Source organism: Mustela nigripes, chromosome 7 (assembly GCF_022355385.1).
Source record: "Mustela nigripes isolate SB6536 chromosome 7, MUSNIG.SB6536, whole genome shotgun sequence".
Taxonomy (NCBI): domain Eukaryota; kingdom Metazoa; phylum Chordata; class Mammalia; order Carnivora; family Mustelidae; genus Mustela; species Mustela nigripes.
This window is the reverse complement of record NC_081563.1, coordinates 38,730,027-38,748,158: the sequence shown is the minus strand read 5'-3', so window position 1 is coordinate 38,748,158 and position 18,132 is coordinate 38,730,027. Positions and strand designations below refer to the sequence as shown.

General features: G+C 45.4%; 1 protein-coding gene across 1 annotated transcript in view; it reads left to right on the top strand.

Moving 5' to 3' along the window:
• The first annotated feature begins 11,459 nt into the window (after positions 1-11,459).
• The window catches only part of RPIA (ribose 5-phosphate isomerase A), a 42,097-nt gene continuing 35,424 nt past the window's right edge, over positions 11,460-18,132 (top strand). Inside the window, exon 1 of the mRNA XM_059405641.1 lies at positions 11,460-11,793. Within this exon, the coding sequence (XP_059261624.1) occupies positions 11,509-11,793 (285 nt within the window). The 5' untranslated portion in view covers positions 11,460-11,508. The remainder of the gene's footprint in view (positions 11,794-18,132) is intronic.

Genomic DNA, 18,132 nt, shown 5'->3' with positions numbered 1-18,132 from the left:
TCCACCATGCTGGGGAAGGCTGTCTGTTCTTGACTGCCCACCCCCATTCATTTAAAGGCTATAACAGTTGCATCCTGAGATTCTGCTAGAATCTTCCAATGGTTTTCTGCTCAGGTTCTGCATCAGGCTGGATGGAAGGAGACAAGCTGCTGCGGTTGGGCAGCAAATGTGCATTCAGGATTAAGAACACTAAAAGCGCTCGTTGCTTTCCTGTTTCTTTCATTTTTCTACCAAATCTCCTCACTCACCTCTTTTCTTCCTGCTTTCAGGTGAGATAGTGTGGAAAGTAATGTTCTATGTGCTAGGCATCTATTTTGGGGGAAGTCATCCTGGGTCTACAGACTCTTTGTGAGATCTCAGGCTGGGTGACTCAGCTGCTTTTAAGCCAAAAAGTAGGCTGTGGGACTCCAGGTAAGATTCTGGGTCAGGAGCTGTTCTTGGTGGTGGTCCTCTGTCCTTGCATCATACTCTGTGCCTCAGATGGTGACAAGGGGGTTCTTCCCAGTCTGACAATGTGAGTTTGATTTAAACAGTGTGTGCCTCCTGAATGGTTTCTCCATTTCCCCTCCAGCTACCCTCACTGTCCAGCCTTCCCACAGTAGCCAGGATGGTCTTTTACAACACAAATTGCGTCATGTCCTTCCTCCTGTCAAGACTCTCCAATGATTTCACTTTACCAAGAACAAAATACAAACTCCTTCCCAAGGTCCACAAGACCATGCCCGAACTAGCCCCTGCCTACCGTGACAACCTCGCTTCTTATTCCCCTCCCCTTTCACTCTGCTCCAGCCACACTGAGAGGATTTTGGCTGCACCAATACTTTAAATTTCTCCCTTTCTCAGGGCCTTTGGCACTCAGAGTCTTGACCCCAGACACTTGACACCCAGTGTCTGTAATGCTTTTCTCCAGGACTTTAATGATTTTATTTATTTATTTGAGAGAGAGAGAGAGAGAGAGGGAACAAGTGCACAAGCAGGCGGCAGCAGGCAGAGGGAGAAGCAGGTTCCCTGCTCTACAAGGATCCCAGACCTCTGGAATCATGACTTGAGCCAAAGGCAGAAGCTTCAACAACAGATCCAACCAGGTGTCCCTCCGAATGACTTCAGGTAGCGTCTCCTTCTCTTCATTCAGGGCTCAGCCCAAATGCTCCTTCCTCAGATTGGCCTTCTTCTGGCCTTACTGCATTTACCTAGGCTTTGCTGTCTCAGATTTTCTTGTGGACTCTGTCCCAAGGATTCAAAGTGTAGCTTTAGGTCTACCAAATAGCTAGACGTGGTGCCCTGGTCAGCAGGCCACGTTGTACGACTTTATAGAAGGATTTAATCGGAAAACATCCTGCAGTAAGTATACACACACAATCTAGCCATATAGCCTGAACACTTAATATGGCTCTGGTCACCAGCCCTTTGCTCATATCTGTCATATGAGCCTGGATAAATATTTGATAAACCATTGGGCCAAGTTTAACTGAGTACGTTATTGTATCACATTCAAAGCCCCAGGGCCCGAAAATCTGGGGAAATTGGGCTGTTTCAGAAATTCTTCACAGCAGGAAACAGAGAAAGACTTCATAATCTAAATATAGCTGGTTACCATCGCCTCCCGTCACCCAATGGGTCCTTCAATAGAGAGGATGGTCTGCCACCTTGCGGTGATTCTTAGCAGTGCGCCCTGGTAAACCATGAATTTCCGTGTTGACTTAATGACTTGGGCACAGAATCATGGACGGTAAGAGCCGGGAGAGTCCCTATTTATGACTATATTTCTAACAAGTAAAATAGAGAAACCTGACAAAGATTTAAACATTTTTTTTGTTTCAGTTGACACAATGTTACAGTATAATTCAACTTCTATGTTACCCTATGCTCACCACAAGTATGCTAGGGTACAACCCTTTATTGGGGTTGAGGGAGGGGAAATGGAGAAGCCATTTAGGAGGCACCCACTGTTTGTGGATCATATTTGTGATGTCATGTTTAAGAACTCTTTACCAAGTCTTGGGTCCTGAAAACGTTCCCCTATGTAATGGTGGCATTGTGATATGATAGGAACTATACCTTATGCATTGGGATAAACTCCTAAAACCCTTGAAGTTTCCTCAGCAATAAAGAACAATTAGAGCATCTTTTGTTACAGTATTTAGTTTTTGTTCCCAGCTCCTGAGATAGCTGGAGAATGTAAAGGTGAGAGGAATATTTTGTTATTCATTACAATCCCCTTTCATCCATACATGAGGTCAAGTTAATAAGGTGACTTTTAGAAAGTCCCTAAAAATGTGGGGGAGGGGAGTTGCTAAGGAGGGAGGGAAGAAGCTGGTTGCTAAGAGAACCAATCATGTGATTAGAGCATTGGAACTTTCAGCCCGACTCACCTCAAGGGAGAGGAGAGGGGCTGGAGACTTGAGTTTGATTACCAGTGGCCAATGATTCAATGAATCATGCCTACGTGATGAAGGTGCCATAAAAAAATCCCTAAAATAAGGGATTTGGAGAACTTCCAGGTTGGTGAACAGGTGCAGGTGCTGGGAGAGGGGTGCCCCTAGAGAGGGCATGGAAGCTCTGAGCCTTTTCCCACATACCTTGCCCTATACATCTCTTCCTTCTGCTCTTCTGAAATTGTATCCTTTTATAAAAACTGATAATCTACTTAGTAAACTGTTGCCATGAGTTCTGTGAGCTGTTCTAGCATATTTCTGAACCTAAAGAGGGGGGTTGTGGGAACCTCTAACATATAGCCAGTGAGTAAGAAGCCCAGGTGAGAGACTGGGTCTTGTGATTGGCCTTGAAGTGAGGGCTGTCTTGTGGGACTGTGCCCTTCATTTTTGGAATATGTGCTTACTCCAGGTAGATTGAGTTGGAGCTGAGCTGTATTATAGGACACCCAGTTGGTGTCTACATAAGTCAGAGAACTGGTCAGAGTGGAGAAACACCCATACATCTGGTGTCAAAAGTATTGAGAGCAGCAGTAGAGCAGAGAGGAGGAAGGAATTTTCCTTGTAGTGATCTTCTGAAAAATTTTAGTTGTATATTTTACATTTAAATTTATGAACTATTGTGAATTAATTTTTCGTACAAAGTATGAGGGTTAGTGGCATCTGGGTGGCTCAGTTGGTTAAGTATCTGCCTTTGGCTCAGGCCATGATCTCAGGTTCCTGGGACTGAGTCCAACATCAGGCTCCCTGCTCAGTGGAGAGTCTGTTTCTCCCTCTCCCTCTGTCCCTCTGCACCACTGGTGCTTGTACTCTCTCTCTCTCAAATAAATAAAAATTAAATTAAAAAAAACCCACAACAACAAAGTATGAGGGTTAGGTGGATAGTTTTTTGTTTTTGTTTTTGTCTTTTTTGTTGTTGCTGATTGTTTGTTTGCTTAGTGTTATTTGTGGTAGGCTGAATAGTGGCTCCTGAAGGCAGTCCAAATCCTAATAACTGGAACCTGTGATGTTACCTTCTATGGCAAGAGGGATTTTGTAGACGTGATTAAGTTAAGGTTCTTGAGAGGGGGTGATTATCCTGGATTATCCATGTAGGCCAGGTGTATACACAAGGCTTCTAACAAAAGGGAAGCAGAAGATCAGAGTGAGCAGTAGGAGACGTGACAGTGGACCAAGATGTTGGAGTGGTGTAGGAAGGAATCATAAGCCAGGATATGCAGGCAGTCTTTGCCAGTGAGAACAAAGGCAGGACAAAATATTAGTTCTTCTAACTCATTTCTTTTTTTCTTTCCATTACAGCATATAGTTGGGTGTGATTTTATATGTTAATCGTATACATTATATATGTTAAATCATATTTTGATAAACTATAAGCAATTACACAGTTTCTTGGTTGTACTGAAATTTTAACATGCTGATTTTGTCCATTCGTCATCCACCCATTCATCCATTCACCCATCCAAAAACCACATACTGAGTGTGTCTCTGGGGCCTGGGTAAAGAAAGCCCTGAGGATATGAACACAAGAAAGGTAGGCTCCAGGCTCTGAATCAGAGAGCTTGCCCTCTAGTGGGCAAAAGTAGGCATAGGCATACAGTGTGTATCAGTGCGAAAATGGGCGGTTTGTTCAGTGAGTGAGCGAGGCCTGAGCTGGGTCTTAGAGGATGAGGTAGGAGTGAGTCAGATGACAGTGAAGGCTGTGGGGGATGGCAGGGTTGTGGAGGGGACACCGTAGGCAGCAGCACAGGCTCCTGTAGAGGTGTGAAGGCAGAACATGGTGCGCTGGGGAAGCCTTGCCCGCTGGCTATCATTGGTGCTTGATCTCTGAAGGTTTTAGAGAGGGAGACGAACCCTGAAGGAAAAGGCAGGGGTCCGCTCACGGAAAGCCCCTGCATATCTTGTGAGGAGATTTGGGACTTATTCTGAACACAATGAGGGGCCGTTGTGAGATTTAGGCAGAGGTAGTGCAATCAGATTTGGTTTTTTAAAAAAATTGCTCTGATGTTTGTGGAAGAGAGTTGAAAACGGGTAAAGGGAGAGAGGTTATGAGGTTGCTGTGGTACTCTAGACTTGACAAGTGCCTGAACGGGGGCACGACTGTTGGACATAAAGACAGGGTTGGGGTCAACGGTTACAAGGGAGGTAGGACATATAGGTAGAAAATCCTGGCATGGAATTTGCTTATTCATTCATTACAATGGTTATTGTTTGTTGGTGGCCTAAATATATCATCTGCAGGGAAAGAGACATTTCCAATGATCTGGTGTTGGTTATGACAGTAATTCAGTAGAATAGCATTGTAAATCAACCTTCCCTTGTTGTGTGTAAAATATCTAGAGTGGAAATTGCTGACAAAAATATTTTAATTCCAGCTCTTTTTTTCCTTTACCACATTGCTCATTCATAGACTGTGTCCCTGACATTAGCAGAGAGTGGTTGCATAGGGTAGATGACAACTCATCTTAATACTGTATTGATTAATGTATTTATAACTCTGTGTGTTTCCAGAAAGAATTTGGAACAGTCTAATTTGAATCACAAACACAATAAGGGTGAACACAATAGATACAAAGCAAAAGATTGATAGTCTTGGTACTCCCATGCACAAGTGGCCATGTCCCTTTTTAACTTCCTAGTGTCCATTTTTTTTTTTCCTACCCAGGAACAGTACCCTAATTTTTTTTTAAAGATATTATTTATTTATTTGACAGACAGAGATCACAAGTAGGCAGAGAGGCAGGCAGAGAGAGAGAGAGAGGGAAGCAGGTTCCCTGTGGAGCAGAGAGCCCGATGCGGGGCTCGATCCCAGGACCCCGAGATCATGACCTGAGCCGAAGGCAGCGGCTTAACCCACTGAGCCACCCAGGCGCCCCCAGTACCCTAATTTTTTTCCACCCCTCCTTCCCCTAGTCCCTGGGCCAAGGTGACTCTAGCTCTTCTAAAGAATTTGGGACTCAAGCTAAACAAACCCTCCCCACTTCCCACATCTGCCCCTGTTGGTTCTGAGTGGGCATATTCCCTAAATCAGTCTAATTAAAGTAAAGCTGAGGGCTTTTGCTTAGAGGGTAGGAGAGTCTGGAGACACTGTTGGTCACAACTTCAGGGTGTGGGAATGCTACTGGCATCTCGTGAACAAAGGCCGAGGATGCTACTGTTCCTTACAACAAAGAATTGTGTGCTTCAAAATGTCCTAGTGCTGAGTCTGAGAAATCCTGTGCCAATTCCCTGGAGCTTGAGAGAGATAGCATCTGTGGGAGCTTTGAAGTTGGCATTGCAGGGAAAATTCTGTGCTTCGGTGGAAAACTGCATTGTCTAGACTGTAGAGGACAATCCTCCAGGTTATCTGATCCAGGTCTGTAAACTATAGGTAAACCAACAGCAATTCAAAGTCATTCTTGTCTACAGTCATTCTTCTCTATAGACATGCAAAGTCTGCTCTGCCCAGCAGGAGTTCAACTGATGTCCCTGTCCCACAGTGGAACAAGTTTATTTTGTCCCCATTGGCATATTCAGTTCAACATCCCAAATCCATGTAAATTTGTAATTTGGACGGTTTACTTTTCTTTTAAACTGGTTGTAACACCTCACCAGTTTCCTCCTTCATGACAGTAGAACAATGCATTAATTTTTAACCTGTATAAGAGTCATACATTACCTTTTTTTATTTTTATTTTTATTTTTTTTTATTTTTTTTTTTAAAGATTTTATTTATTTACTTGTCAGAGATAGAGGGAGAGAGAGTGAGTGAGCACAGGCAGACAGAGAGGCAGGCAGAGGCAGAGGGAGAAGCAGGCTCCCTGCTGAGCAAGGAGCCCGATGTGGGACTCGATCCCAGGGTTCTGGGATCATGACCTGAGCCGAAGGCAGCTGCCCAACCAACTGAGCCACCCAGGCGTCCCCATTACCTTTTTTTAAAGGTGTTATTTATTTATTTCACAGAGAGAGATCACAAGTAGGTAGAGAGGCAGGAAGAGAGAGAGAGGGAAGTAGGCTCCTTGTGGAGCAGAGAGCCCGATGCGGGGCTTGATCCCGGACCCTGAGATCATGACCTGAGCCAAAGGCAGAGGCTTAAACCACTGAGCCACCCAGGCACCCCTACTTTACCTTTTTTTTTTTTTTTTTAAAGAATTCTCTTAATGGCATCATAGGCCTTTGAGGAATTAAGGGAATGAAAGCACTTCCATTGGAAGATGCTCTGGTCTCAGCAATGGAGGCAGGAACCTGGATTCCCATGGGAGCTTCAGAACAACAGGTGCTTGTCTGTGTGGCCCATTGCTGTATTCCTGGTGCCTAGAGCAGCCCCCAGCATTTGGTAATGCTCCATAAATGGCTTGTCCAAAACTGAAGGGACACCTTCTGCTTAGGCTGAGTAGAGTGAGAAGAAAAAGGGAGAGAGAAGACATGTTCTCTGTGGGAACAAAGAAGGGGAGATTTCTTTAAGGAGAGGGGAAAACTAATAACGGGAAGATGTTTGTGTTAAATTTCTTAGGGTGCTAACAAATTTGGGACCCTTTACATTGCTGGTGGCTGTTTTGTTTGGTGCATAATTCATGATCCAATCTAGGTAGTTGAGCATAATTTCCAAGAACAGGCGGTGACTTCTCTCCTTACTGGATAGTGTGGCTTTGGGGATAAGTATATTTATTTCAAAAGCTTCTTGTGGTAAAAATTATAGGCATTCATAAGATACGTAAGGTGCAGCACTTCCTATATTTTTGATCCCAGGTGAATATATAAGGGAACAGTACAAGGTAACCTCAAACATACTAGTGACAATAGGAAACATACATAAAGTAGGAAACCCTTATTTAAATTTACTAGCTGTGTTCCACTACTGAAAAGTGAAAGGTCTGAGCTTCTGAGTAATCTGATCATAGCTCTTACCGTCTAGTAGCAGGAAGTTCTCCTGTTAACCAGGAGACGTACACAAAGATTTCTTGGGAACTGAGTTCTAAGGGAAGTTGTTACAAATGGTTCTGGAACATGCAAAAATTAACCTAGACAAAGAACTTATACCCTTCACAAAAATTAAATCAAAATGGACCATAGACCTAAATGTAAAATGCAAAACTATAAAACTAGGAGATAATATAGGAGAAAATCTGGAGGGCTGTGGCTTTGGTAGTGATTCTTTTTTTTTTTTTTAAGATTTTATTTATTTACTTGACAGACAGATCACAAGTAGGCAGAGAGAGAGGGAGAAGCAGGCTCCCCGCTGAGCAGAGAGCCCGATGCGGGGCTCGATCCCAGGACCCTGGGATCATGGCCTGAGCCGAACGCAGAGGCTTAACCCACTGAGCCACCCAGGCCCCCTGGTAGTGATTCTTTAAATGCAATACCAAGAGCAAGATCCATGAAAGAAAGAATTGATAAGCTGGATTTCATTAAAATTAAAATGTTCTGCTCTATGAAAGACACTGTCAAGAGACTTAGGAGACAAGCCACAGACTGGGAAAACATATTTGCAAAAGACATGTCACATACAGGATCATTGATTAAACATACAAAGAACTCTTAAAACTCAACAATAAGAACACAAACAATCCAATTAAAAAAATGGGCCAAATACCGTAAGAGACACCTCACCAAAGAAAAGCTACACATGGCAAATAAGCATATGAAAAGATATTCCACGTCATATGTCAATAGGGAAATGCAAATTAAAACAACCATGAGAGGGGCACATGGGGGGCTCAGTGGGTAAAAGCCTCTGCATTCAGCTCAGGTCATGATCCCAGGGTCCTGGGATCGAGCCCCGCATCGGGCTCTCTGCTCAGCAGGGATCCTGCTTCCTCCTTCTCTCTCTCTGCCTGCCTCTCTGCCTACTTGTGGTCTCTGTCTATCAAATAAATAAATAAAATCTTTTAGAAAACAAAATAAAAAAACAACCTTTACTTAACACTACATACTGATGAGAATGGTCGAAATCCAGAACACTAATAACACCAAATGCTGGTGAGGATGTGGAGCAACAAGAAATTATCACTCATTGTTGACAGGAATGCAAAATGGTACAGCTACTTTGGAAGACAGTTTGGCAGTTTCTTACAAAATTAAACCTCCTCTTATCATATGATCCAGCAATTATACTCCTTGGTATACAAAAAGGAGCTGAAAATGTGTCCACAGAAGAACCCTGCACAGTGCTTATGGCAGTTTTATTCATAATTGTCAAAACCTGGAAGCAAATAAGATGTCCTTCGGTAGGTGAATGGATAAATAAACTGTGGTACATCTAGATACTGGAATATTATTCAGTGTTCAAAAGAAATGAGCTGTCAAACCATGAAAAGACATGGAGGAAATTTAAATGCATACTGGTAAATGAAAGAAGCCAATCTGAAAAGTCTACATGTATAAAATTGCAACCATCTGATATTCTGAAAAAGGCAAAACTATGGAGACAGTAAAAAATCAGTGTTTTCGGGCGCCTGGGTGGCTCAGTGGGTTAAGCCGCTGCCTTCGGCTCAGGTCATGATCTCCGGGTCCTGGGATCGAGTCCCACATGGGGCTCTCTGCTCGGCGGGGAGCCTGCTTCCCTCTCTTTCTCTCTGCCTGTCTCTCTACCTACCTGTGATCTCTCTCTGTCAAATAAATGGATAAAATCTTAAAAAAAAAAAAAAAGAAAAAGAAAAACATGCTGAGAACGTTAGCAACTTGTTTTGCTTTTATCCTCTCTGTAATAATAAAAGCAATGTTTATTTCCTGCAGCTTTTTCCATTAGTAGAACTTTATGTCAGGTCACTTAAATGGTAGCCAAGATATATCCTGCTTCCCTAGTGGTGGCGGGGAGCAAATGTAGCTGACCTCAGGTCTTTTCCTCTCCTGCTTCCACGCTGCCCAGGTGGTGACACCACACCCAGCAGCCTCTGCCAGAAGTCTTTCCTCTCTAAGCGCTGGTTGAACCTTGAATCTAGGAACTCAGCAAGGAAACAGTGTAAAGTCAAGATTTGATGCCTGCGACGTGCTTCAGACTTAGCCAACAGCCTCAGAGTTACAGGAAAAACACTTAATGGAATTCGTTTGGTCTGTTGTTTTATCACTGTTTCTTAGCAAAATTATTTCTTAAACTCTCCAAACTGCTTATAAGCTAATAATGAGGGGAATTTTTCTGTACAATGCCTGAGGTGGCATAGAGTTGACTGTGGGCAGTTGGAGGATGAGGGAAAGGAGGAGCTGGTTCCCCGTATTCATTCATTCGGTAAATTTGGGCATCCATTAGTGAAAAAAGTTACGTTTTCTGCTTCTATTCTAGAAGGGGGAAATACAGGCAATAAACAAACAAAAAACCAGATTACTTAACAGGATGATGTTTGAGCAGAATAGGATGATGTGATGGGCCTGAGGTGGGGACTGGGGGGCTGAGGATTGGGCAGGGGTACTTTATTAAGTGAGCAGGGAAGATGACTGAGCAGGCAGGGACCTAGATGAGGTGAGGAAGCCAGCTGTGAGGGTCCCTGGCTAAAAGGTGCAGTCCAGCCTTACAAAGGGCCCCTCTGCCCTTTCTGTAGAACTCATTTATATATTAAAGTGGCAGAACAGATTGTTTTCTTCCTTTCTTCCTTAAAGTGAGACACAAGTCCATCCCTTCTTTGGGGCTGGGTACTTGGTAGACCAGACTTGCTCTGCTCAAGGCTTCAGAGAGACAAATTCTTGGCATATATATATGTATATATATATGCCATTCTGAGCTCAGGAATGGGATAGGCAATTTATAGGCAATAAGGGATCAGATGATGGGTACTTAGATGTTTGCTCTGCTATACAGGTGTGTCAGATAAAATTTATCATTGAGTAACTCTTATTCTAGGAAAGACACCCAATTTAGATACTTATAGGCAGTTAAGCGGGGAGCAGTTTCTTTTGAGTCTTCAGGGTCTGGATTGCTTTCGGGTCAAAACGTCCACCTGACAAAGTGGCACATTTTGGAGACACCTATTCTGAATTCCTTCATTAGTCAGCAAGGATTGCCAGGTCTCCACAGACTTACTTTTTAGGTGGGGCCAGGCTCCATCGAGGGATGGTAAGCCATCCAAAACTGGTGCAGAAGAACGTCTAAGTCTGGGAGTTTAAAACTTTAGTCCTGGGCCTTCAGCTCTAATGATAAGATTTCAGCGTATAACAGCACTCCAGCTGTCTAGGTTTAATTTGCTTCATGCTTATGCACTATTTGCTTGCTAATCTAAGTCGTTAGATCTATAGCAGAACCAGCCTGCTTTCCTTTGCAGACCACTGGCCTTGAGGAATGAAGGCCCAGAAGACAAGGCCTGACTGCATTCGAAAACAGCTGCCACTGACGCCAGCGAGTCTGTTTATGGTGGTATCCACATACGACTAGCTGCCTGGGCACCGGCTTCTCTGCACGCAGCAGCCCCCTTTGCTTTTTCAATGCCTTCCCCTTTAAAACTCTGGCTTCGCCTGATCGCGGAAGATGGTCTTTGAGACATTAGTCTACCATCTTCCCAGGTTGCCAGCATCCTCAATAAAGTAAGCTTTCTTTTCCCACCATGACTCGTCTTCTGAATGTTGCTTTTCCAGCGGGGAGCAGCTGAACTTAAGTTCAGAACCCGTCTTCTGTCCAATAACAAGCCCGCCAAACTGCATGTGCATTTCGCTGGGCAGTGTCTACAGAAGTCATTCTCAAAAGGGGGCGACGTCTCCAGAAGAGCGACTGGCCTAAGGACTCGTCCACGGCCATGTTCTTACTTCTGGGAAAAACGACAGGTTCAGCTCTACCATCCCCTTCCCGCTTGCGAGGGCAGACAGAAGTAACCACGGAACCCAGCCAAGGGCACCGTAAACACCCCTGCTGGGCGTCACTATCAGGTTCGGTTCTTGGCTCAGTCCTCCCGGGAAGGCGCGCCCAAGGCCGTCGCGGGCTATTTGCGAGACAGTCGCTCAGGATTGTGGGACTGGTAGTCCCGGCTCGTCCATGGGTTCAGGCTGCCAAAGCCGTAGAACTACACTTCCCAGCAAAGACCTCCGCAGCCGCCGGCGAGGGCAGTTTGCGTCAGCCACCAGACTTCCGGACAAGCCGGGGGCGGGACCGTGGCGGAGGCTGGAGCTTGGCGTCGGGATGCAGCGCCCCGGGCCCTTCAGCACCCTCTACGGGCGGGTCCTGGCCCCGCTGCCCGGGCGGGCCGGGGGCGCGGCCTCTGGCGGAGGCGGGAACAGCTGGGGAGTCCTGGGTTCCCACGTGCAGCCTCCGGGCCGCACGCAGTCCGGGACCCGCGCCGGCGTCGGCAGCACAGGTACCTACGGCGGGGAGGCCAGCAGCGCCTGCCCGGCCCCCTCCACGATGTCCAAGGCCGAGGAGGCCAAGAAACTAGCGGGCCGCGCGGCCGTGGAGAACCACGTGAGGGTGAGCAGCTCCGGGCGTGGGGCTCCGGTCGTCCGCGTGATGGGCTCCTGTTGCGTGTTCCGGGTACTGCCGGAGCCGGGGCGGGGGCCGCGTGAGCGGGAAGAGCGTGTACACTGTATCCGGGTTTAGATCTCCCCCTTTCCTTGCTTCTTAAAGGTCTTTTAGATGTGGGATCGGTTGGGGGCGAGTTTCCTAAAAGTTGAGCTTTCTAAACGCTCCTTGTTCGGCCGAGTAACAGTAGAGTAAAAGTAGTGTGCGGTGGTGATGGTGTCTGAGGTGTTTTGAGTGGCGCTGCAAGGGACTTGGCGTGCGTCTTATTAACAAGTGGAAAATGGTGAGTTCTGGGGCTGCCAAGAAATCTTCACTTCTCTTTACTATGCTGGGACGCGCGGGTGGAGAGCTGGTCTGAAAATCGCTGTGAAATGTCACTCCAAGGAGGTTCTCCGCTGGGCGCGCGTCTGGTCCCGAGTATCCTCGCTAGTGAAAGAGAGACAGTCCAGGGAGGGTTTTTAGTAACTCTTGCCTTTGACAGGGCTGGGTGGATACTTGGATTCTGAAGGAAGCTCTTCTTTAAGGTTGGGGCGCAGAGATAAGGTTTAGCTGTTACGGGTGAGGTCGTGGCCCCAGTTAAGAGGCGGGTGTGGTGCTGTTCAGTGGAGTCTCTTAACCTGAGTGGATTTGATGTCGTCAGTCGAATTAATTAACATCAGTCAAGTTAATTATAGAGTTAATTACGGTGCTTCCTCCGAGTCCAGTGGAGTATTTCTGAACTTTGGTGGCGTTTCCTTGACTTTGTTGGCCTTTTGTCTGTTTCTTCGAAAGTGGTTTCAGATTCCCTTTCTTCTCTCTTGAATAGTTCTTTACATTTGTTAATGCTTGGATGTATAGAGTACTTTGCTGCCATGGTGTTTGATCCTCAAATAGCTTGACTAAGCGGGAGGGACCAGTGTGGTAACCTGTGGATCAGCATGATCTGTAGCAGGAATGCCGAGGATCCTCCAGAACCCAGACTGAGTGACTCCTGTTCCAGTGCCCTTTCACCAGTTCCATAGCCGTTCTGTTCCAGTGTAGTTTGGGTTTAGGTCTGGTTAGCAGTGGTTTTCTATGGGAATTCGCAGAGACAGTGCTGATTCTACTTTTAGGATTCAGTGCCTGAGCTACAAAATTGGGACAGTAAGCTGAAATTTTAAAATGCCTATATAAAGTAGCTGAGTGAATAAAATCTGTACAATTAGAGAAGCCCCATATCTTAGTATTCCTATTAACCTATTCATATTTGGTGGCATAAGTCTTTCTGACCTTTGTCGTAAGTATTTGCTTACAGAAAAGTCTTCAACCCTGGGGCACCTGGGTGGCTCAGTCGGTTAAGCATCTGCCTTAGGCTCAGATCACATGGGATGGCGCCCTGCATCAGACTCCCTGCTATGCATGGAGTCCGCTTCTCCCTCTGCCTGCCACTCCCCTTGCTTTTGCTCCCTGTCTGTCAAATTAAAAAAAAAAAAAAGCCCCCACCTCAGGCTAGAGTTACAAAACACTGGATTCCAGCTACATCATTCTATGAAATTACCAGGCAGTCATGGGGAGATCTTCATCGGCCTTTTGGGGGCACCTCTCCCCACTCGCAGTTGCACTTGCTTTCCTTACTGGACTTCTTCCTAAGATGTTAACATTACCTGAATTTTGTGTTCGCTACTCTTAAACATTGGTTTATTCATTTCATTTGTTTACCAATATTTGAGGGCCTAATATGTGTTAGGGAGTTAGTGTGGTGGTGAGAAATGTGGCCGCAGGGAGAGGGAAAAATCAGGTCCTGGATAACTCTGCAAATGGGATAATTATTTCAAATCTATACATTTATTGAACAAAGTCATGTACCTAATTGTTAAGGCTTTGCTAGCTAGCTTCCCTCTCCAGGGCGGTGTCCTTTCCCCATCTAAACCATGTTTTCATCTAGCACTTTGTGTCTTGAAATTGTTTACTCACTTGTGTAAGTTTATTGAGATGGTCATGAGCAAGGTTTTCTTGGTTCCACCTTTGGAATGTTGTTAGACCTGACCTTCCCTTTGACCTGTCACCTTTCCTATTGAGGCTCTCTGTGTGGGCAGAGGGCTACAGTTGCCCTTATCTTTTGAAACTCTCATCTGTTCTTGCCACAGTGGCCTTCAGGTGCCCTCATGCTAATGTCCACATAGAATATCTGAAGTATCTGTTGAAAGCCAGGTACTGGGCCAGATGGAGAGGATACATAGATGAGAGGCTGTGGTTCTCCTCCTGAAGCCCACATTATTCTGTCCTTCATGTACCAGAACATTGGAAGATATATACTGGCATATATAGTTTGCATTTTAAGATCACTATACTCTACTTTAAATGTTCTTTCTTGTCCTCTGACCCTGCCAGTTAAAATCATATGTGTCTTTTAGGGTTTAGTTCAAAGACTCTTTTCTCCTTTCAGTTTTTCCTTAGCCTCCTAAGTTGGGGGAGATTTCTTGATTTTGTAGCACTTCACACTTCTTAGGTACTTTATGGTGTCTTTTGTTCTTATCATTTTTATGTTTATCTCTCCTATCCCCCTAAAGAGTAAAGTCCTAGTGGATAGTTAACTTTATCTTCACTCAGTCACAGTGGAGCCTGCCTGGTAAATGTTTGAGTTGTATTTTGTGTGGACACAAATATGGAGGTTGTAAAGTTATTGGTAGCCCTTTGCTTAGGCTCCCTGTACTGTAGGGTTTCCAGTTGCCTAGCCTGTTACTGTTCCATTGTAATGATCACTTCCACATCTGGATGGATGGAAAACTTGGTGAGTTTGCAGTGGAGTCCCTTGGGGAGCCACTCTGAACTCAGATCTGTTTCTGGGAGTAGAGCCACCCAGGATGGGCTACCATGCAGGGCTGTGTTCTCCTGAAGGTCTGTAGCTCCCTTTTTTCTCTTTGGAGCCTACTTTTGTTTTTTGATTGGCTTAGCTTGAAGAAGTTGGTGTGTAGTGACTCCAGTTGGTCAGCAGAAGTATTTCCAAGTTAACCTACTCAACAGAGTGAGGGAAGTTCTGACGTTCCATGTGTGACATGTGATTTAGGGTTGCCCACCAGAAGGGGCCTGCTTCCCCAGCAGAGCTTGCTTGGCAGGGTCTGCTATTGGGACACCTCACAGGCAGCCTTTGGCTAGCTCTGATTTGCTTTGGCTAGGACACCTGATTCCTGGGCCAGTCATTTGATCCCAAGGTAGGAGGACTATGTGGTTGAAGAGCTGTGGGCCTGGCAGGTCCCTGCAATTTCCTGGCCTCCCCCAGAAGTCAAGGGAAGAGTCTTGCATAGAGCTTGTCTGACTCACCAAAGTTCATCTGTGTGTCTCTTGCCTGCTGGAAGCATGAGAGTGACATGGGGGTGTGGTAATGAGGATTCTGGCAGTTAGCTTATCATATAGCTAGAGCTGTGGGCTTCAGGTCAGGTGTGAGAGTGAGGTTGAGACTACCTAACCATTAGTAAATGAAGTACTTTTCTCATTACATGAAGATTTTTACATATTCAGATATTCAGCTATTTTGAACGTTTTGATATGCCATTCACTTATGTGGAAGATCTTGCTGTTAAGGTTTGCCTACGTAGCTAAATGACTATTGGATGCATTGGCTGCTTGAGGGCATCGATTGACTGCAAGGTGGTATTCTGACCTAGAACACAGGCTGCTCTAGGGCCCTTAGGACTGTTTGGTGACTTGGGAACTATGAGCTAGTCAAAGTGATTTCCAAAGCTTTCACACACAGGCTGATGGGTGAAAGCCCTCTGGAGGTGGGGGAGGCCCAGCTAGAAGTGTGTTAGTTGCTGGAGTATTAGCATTTGATTTCTTTTTTGTAGCTCCCTCTGCTTGTTGGTCATTCTTTCTAATCTTTATAGTTTGAGATGTCATCTTAAAAGAAGGTTGATACCAGATAGGGGCCTAGGGGGTGGTATTAGGTATTCTTGTGCCTCTGTCCTGTGTGTAGTGAGGGGTGTTGGCTATAGTTCTGAGTTGTCCCCGGATTTTTCTTCCTCCTACAAAACATTAAAAAACAAAATTCAACTGAGTAAATTTTAAAGTTCTGTTGGCAATGATACATGAATCAGGCAGCATCCAGCCTAACACAGAGAAAGGAGCTTCAAAGAGCCATACAAAATGAAAGACTTTTATAGCCAGAGGGGACAGGAACTAAGAAGTTGTACTAGGCATAAGAGCAGGTTGGCTGTTACAAGGTCACTTCCCTTATAGGGGATGTCAGGGGTCTCTCAGGCACTTCACCTGGCTAGTGTTGATCAGACAATTCCTGATTGACTGGCTTAAGATTCCATTTTTTGGGGGAGCCAAAACTGTAATTAAGTCAAGTCTTGGTTTGGTGACCTGAGACTGAACATAAGTAACTCCATCTGGGGCTTTTTGTTTTGTTTTTTAAGCACTTCCTGCTTCATATCAGGCAAAAGATTTGGTTTACCTACAATGTGTAGTTTAAGTTGGCGTTACAAAAATGATCTGTAGGTGAGTACTAAAAGATTCCTCGCCAACCCCAGGGACAGTCAGAAAGGAAAAACCCCACGATAAATACAGAGCCTGGGTATAGCCTAAGAGTGAAAGCAGAGTTTTCTAGCTTCAGTGACTTTTTATCTAAGCTTAATATCTAGAATGCAGGGGACTGGCCACAGGCACCTTCAGGCTGGTGGCATCACAGGGAAACCTCTGGGGAGACATCAAGCCCCACCATCTACAGCCTCCCTGAAGTCCGCATAAGGGGGAGAGCCTGAAGTAGCCTTGAAAGTTACCTTTTCTTTAGGGTGATGTAGGCCGGCCAGGTCCAAGGAACCAGAGGGGGTCCCATAGTACCAGGCCTCTGCGGGCCCTTGGCTTCACACAGGATCGAAATCACTCGAGCTGGTAGGAAGTGAGAGCAGAGTTTTTTGAATAGCGGGAGTGATAGAGTTTAGCAGACGGAGTGTCTGGAGACTCAGGAAGGAAAGGAGAGTCTTGTCTTTGCTTGTGGGCTGGGGTTTTAAATTGAGGACGGTGGCCTGGTATATGTGCCTGTATGTATGTTCAGTATCCAGGAACTGGTCAAAACTACGTCGAATGCTCAGGGCTTGTCGGTAAGTCACTTAGGCCCTAGAGCCAGGGGCACTGGCATCAAGGAGTCCAGTTAGTGGTCTTGGAAAACACTTTGGGAATGACCCCACCTAGTCACTCCTTAGATGTTATCTGTTGTGCTGCAAGATTGTAAAGATATCATTAACTCCTTAACCTTTACAAGAAGGTCATACTTAATTGTTCCATAGGGTGTGTTTAGGGTGGGGGTGCAGGTCCTTTAGCATAGATGCAGGAAGAGGGGCAAAAAAAGCAGTTTTCTTTTCATGGGGTCTCTTCAGTTTCCCTGTCTCAAAGGGGATGGCAGAGGTTTTGAAATACCAAATCACATCAACAACTGACCATTTAATGACAGGAGGTCCCTGTTTTGCACAAGCCTGCCTCACAATATGGGAAGAGGGTGAGGCTTAGTTAGAATTCTGAGAGAGAGTCTTTATCTGCAGTAGGGACAAGGTGTAAGAGATAGAGTACTTGTGAGTATAAAGCACAGGAACCAGGCCTCACCCTACTGAGCCTGCCATTTTAAGAAAGGGGGAAAAGTCCCTAAGGGCCCACTAAGGACCCAGCCGAGGTCAGTTAGACCACAAACAGCAGAACAGGGTGAGGGCGCTGCATTAGGAACTAATGTGGAGCTCACTCAGTTCCTAAGCAACTTCCTGCCAGTCTAAGGCAAAAGATGTAGAAACCAAAGCAGCAGCTACCATTTATTCAGCACCTACCAAGAAGATTTATAAATGATAATTTCAGTCAGATCTCACGACAGCCCATTGTGACCTCAAGACCAATTATCCCCACTTTAAAGATTTTATTTATTAGAGACAGAGAGAGCACGCACACGTGTCTGTGCCCAAGCTGGGGGTAAGAGAGTGGGGAGGGGAGGGAAGGGAAAGGGGAAGAAGGAGGAGGAGAAGTGGACTCCCTGCTGAGCAGGACCCTGAGATCCTGACCTGAGGTGAAGGCAGCCTGAAAGACTGAGCCACCCAGGCGCCCCTTGTAGAACACTCTTAGCAATGCAAATAGCGTCTGTCCATAGAAATGCACATTAATTGTTTTATGAGATTTAACTGATTATTGCCCTTAAGATCTGAACATTTCTTGACTGCATATGAATTTATGGTTCTTGGGTTTTTTCCTGTGGACAGGTTGTAGCAGTTTTGTGATTTTACTTTTTCTTTCTTTTTTTTTAAAAATCCTCATTTAACAGTATCATTTGCCCCCCTACAGAACCTCCCT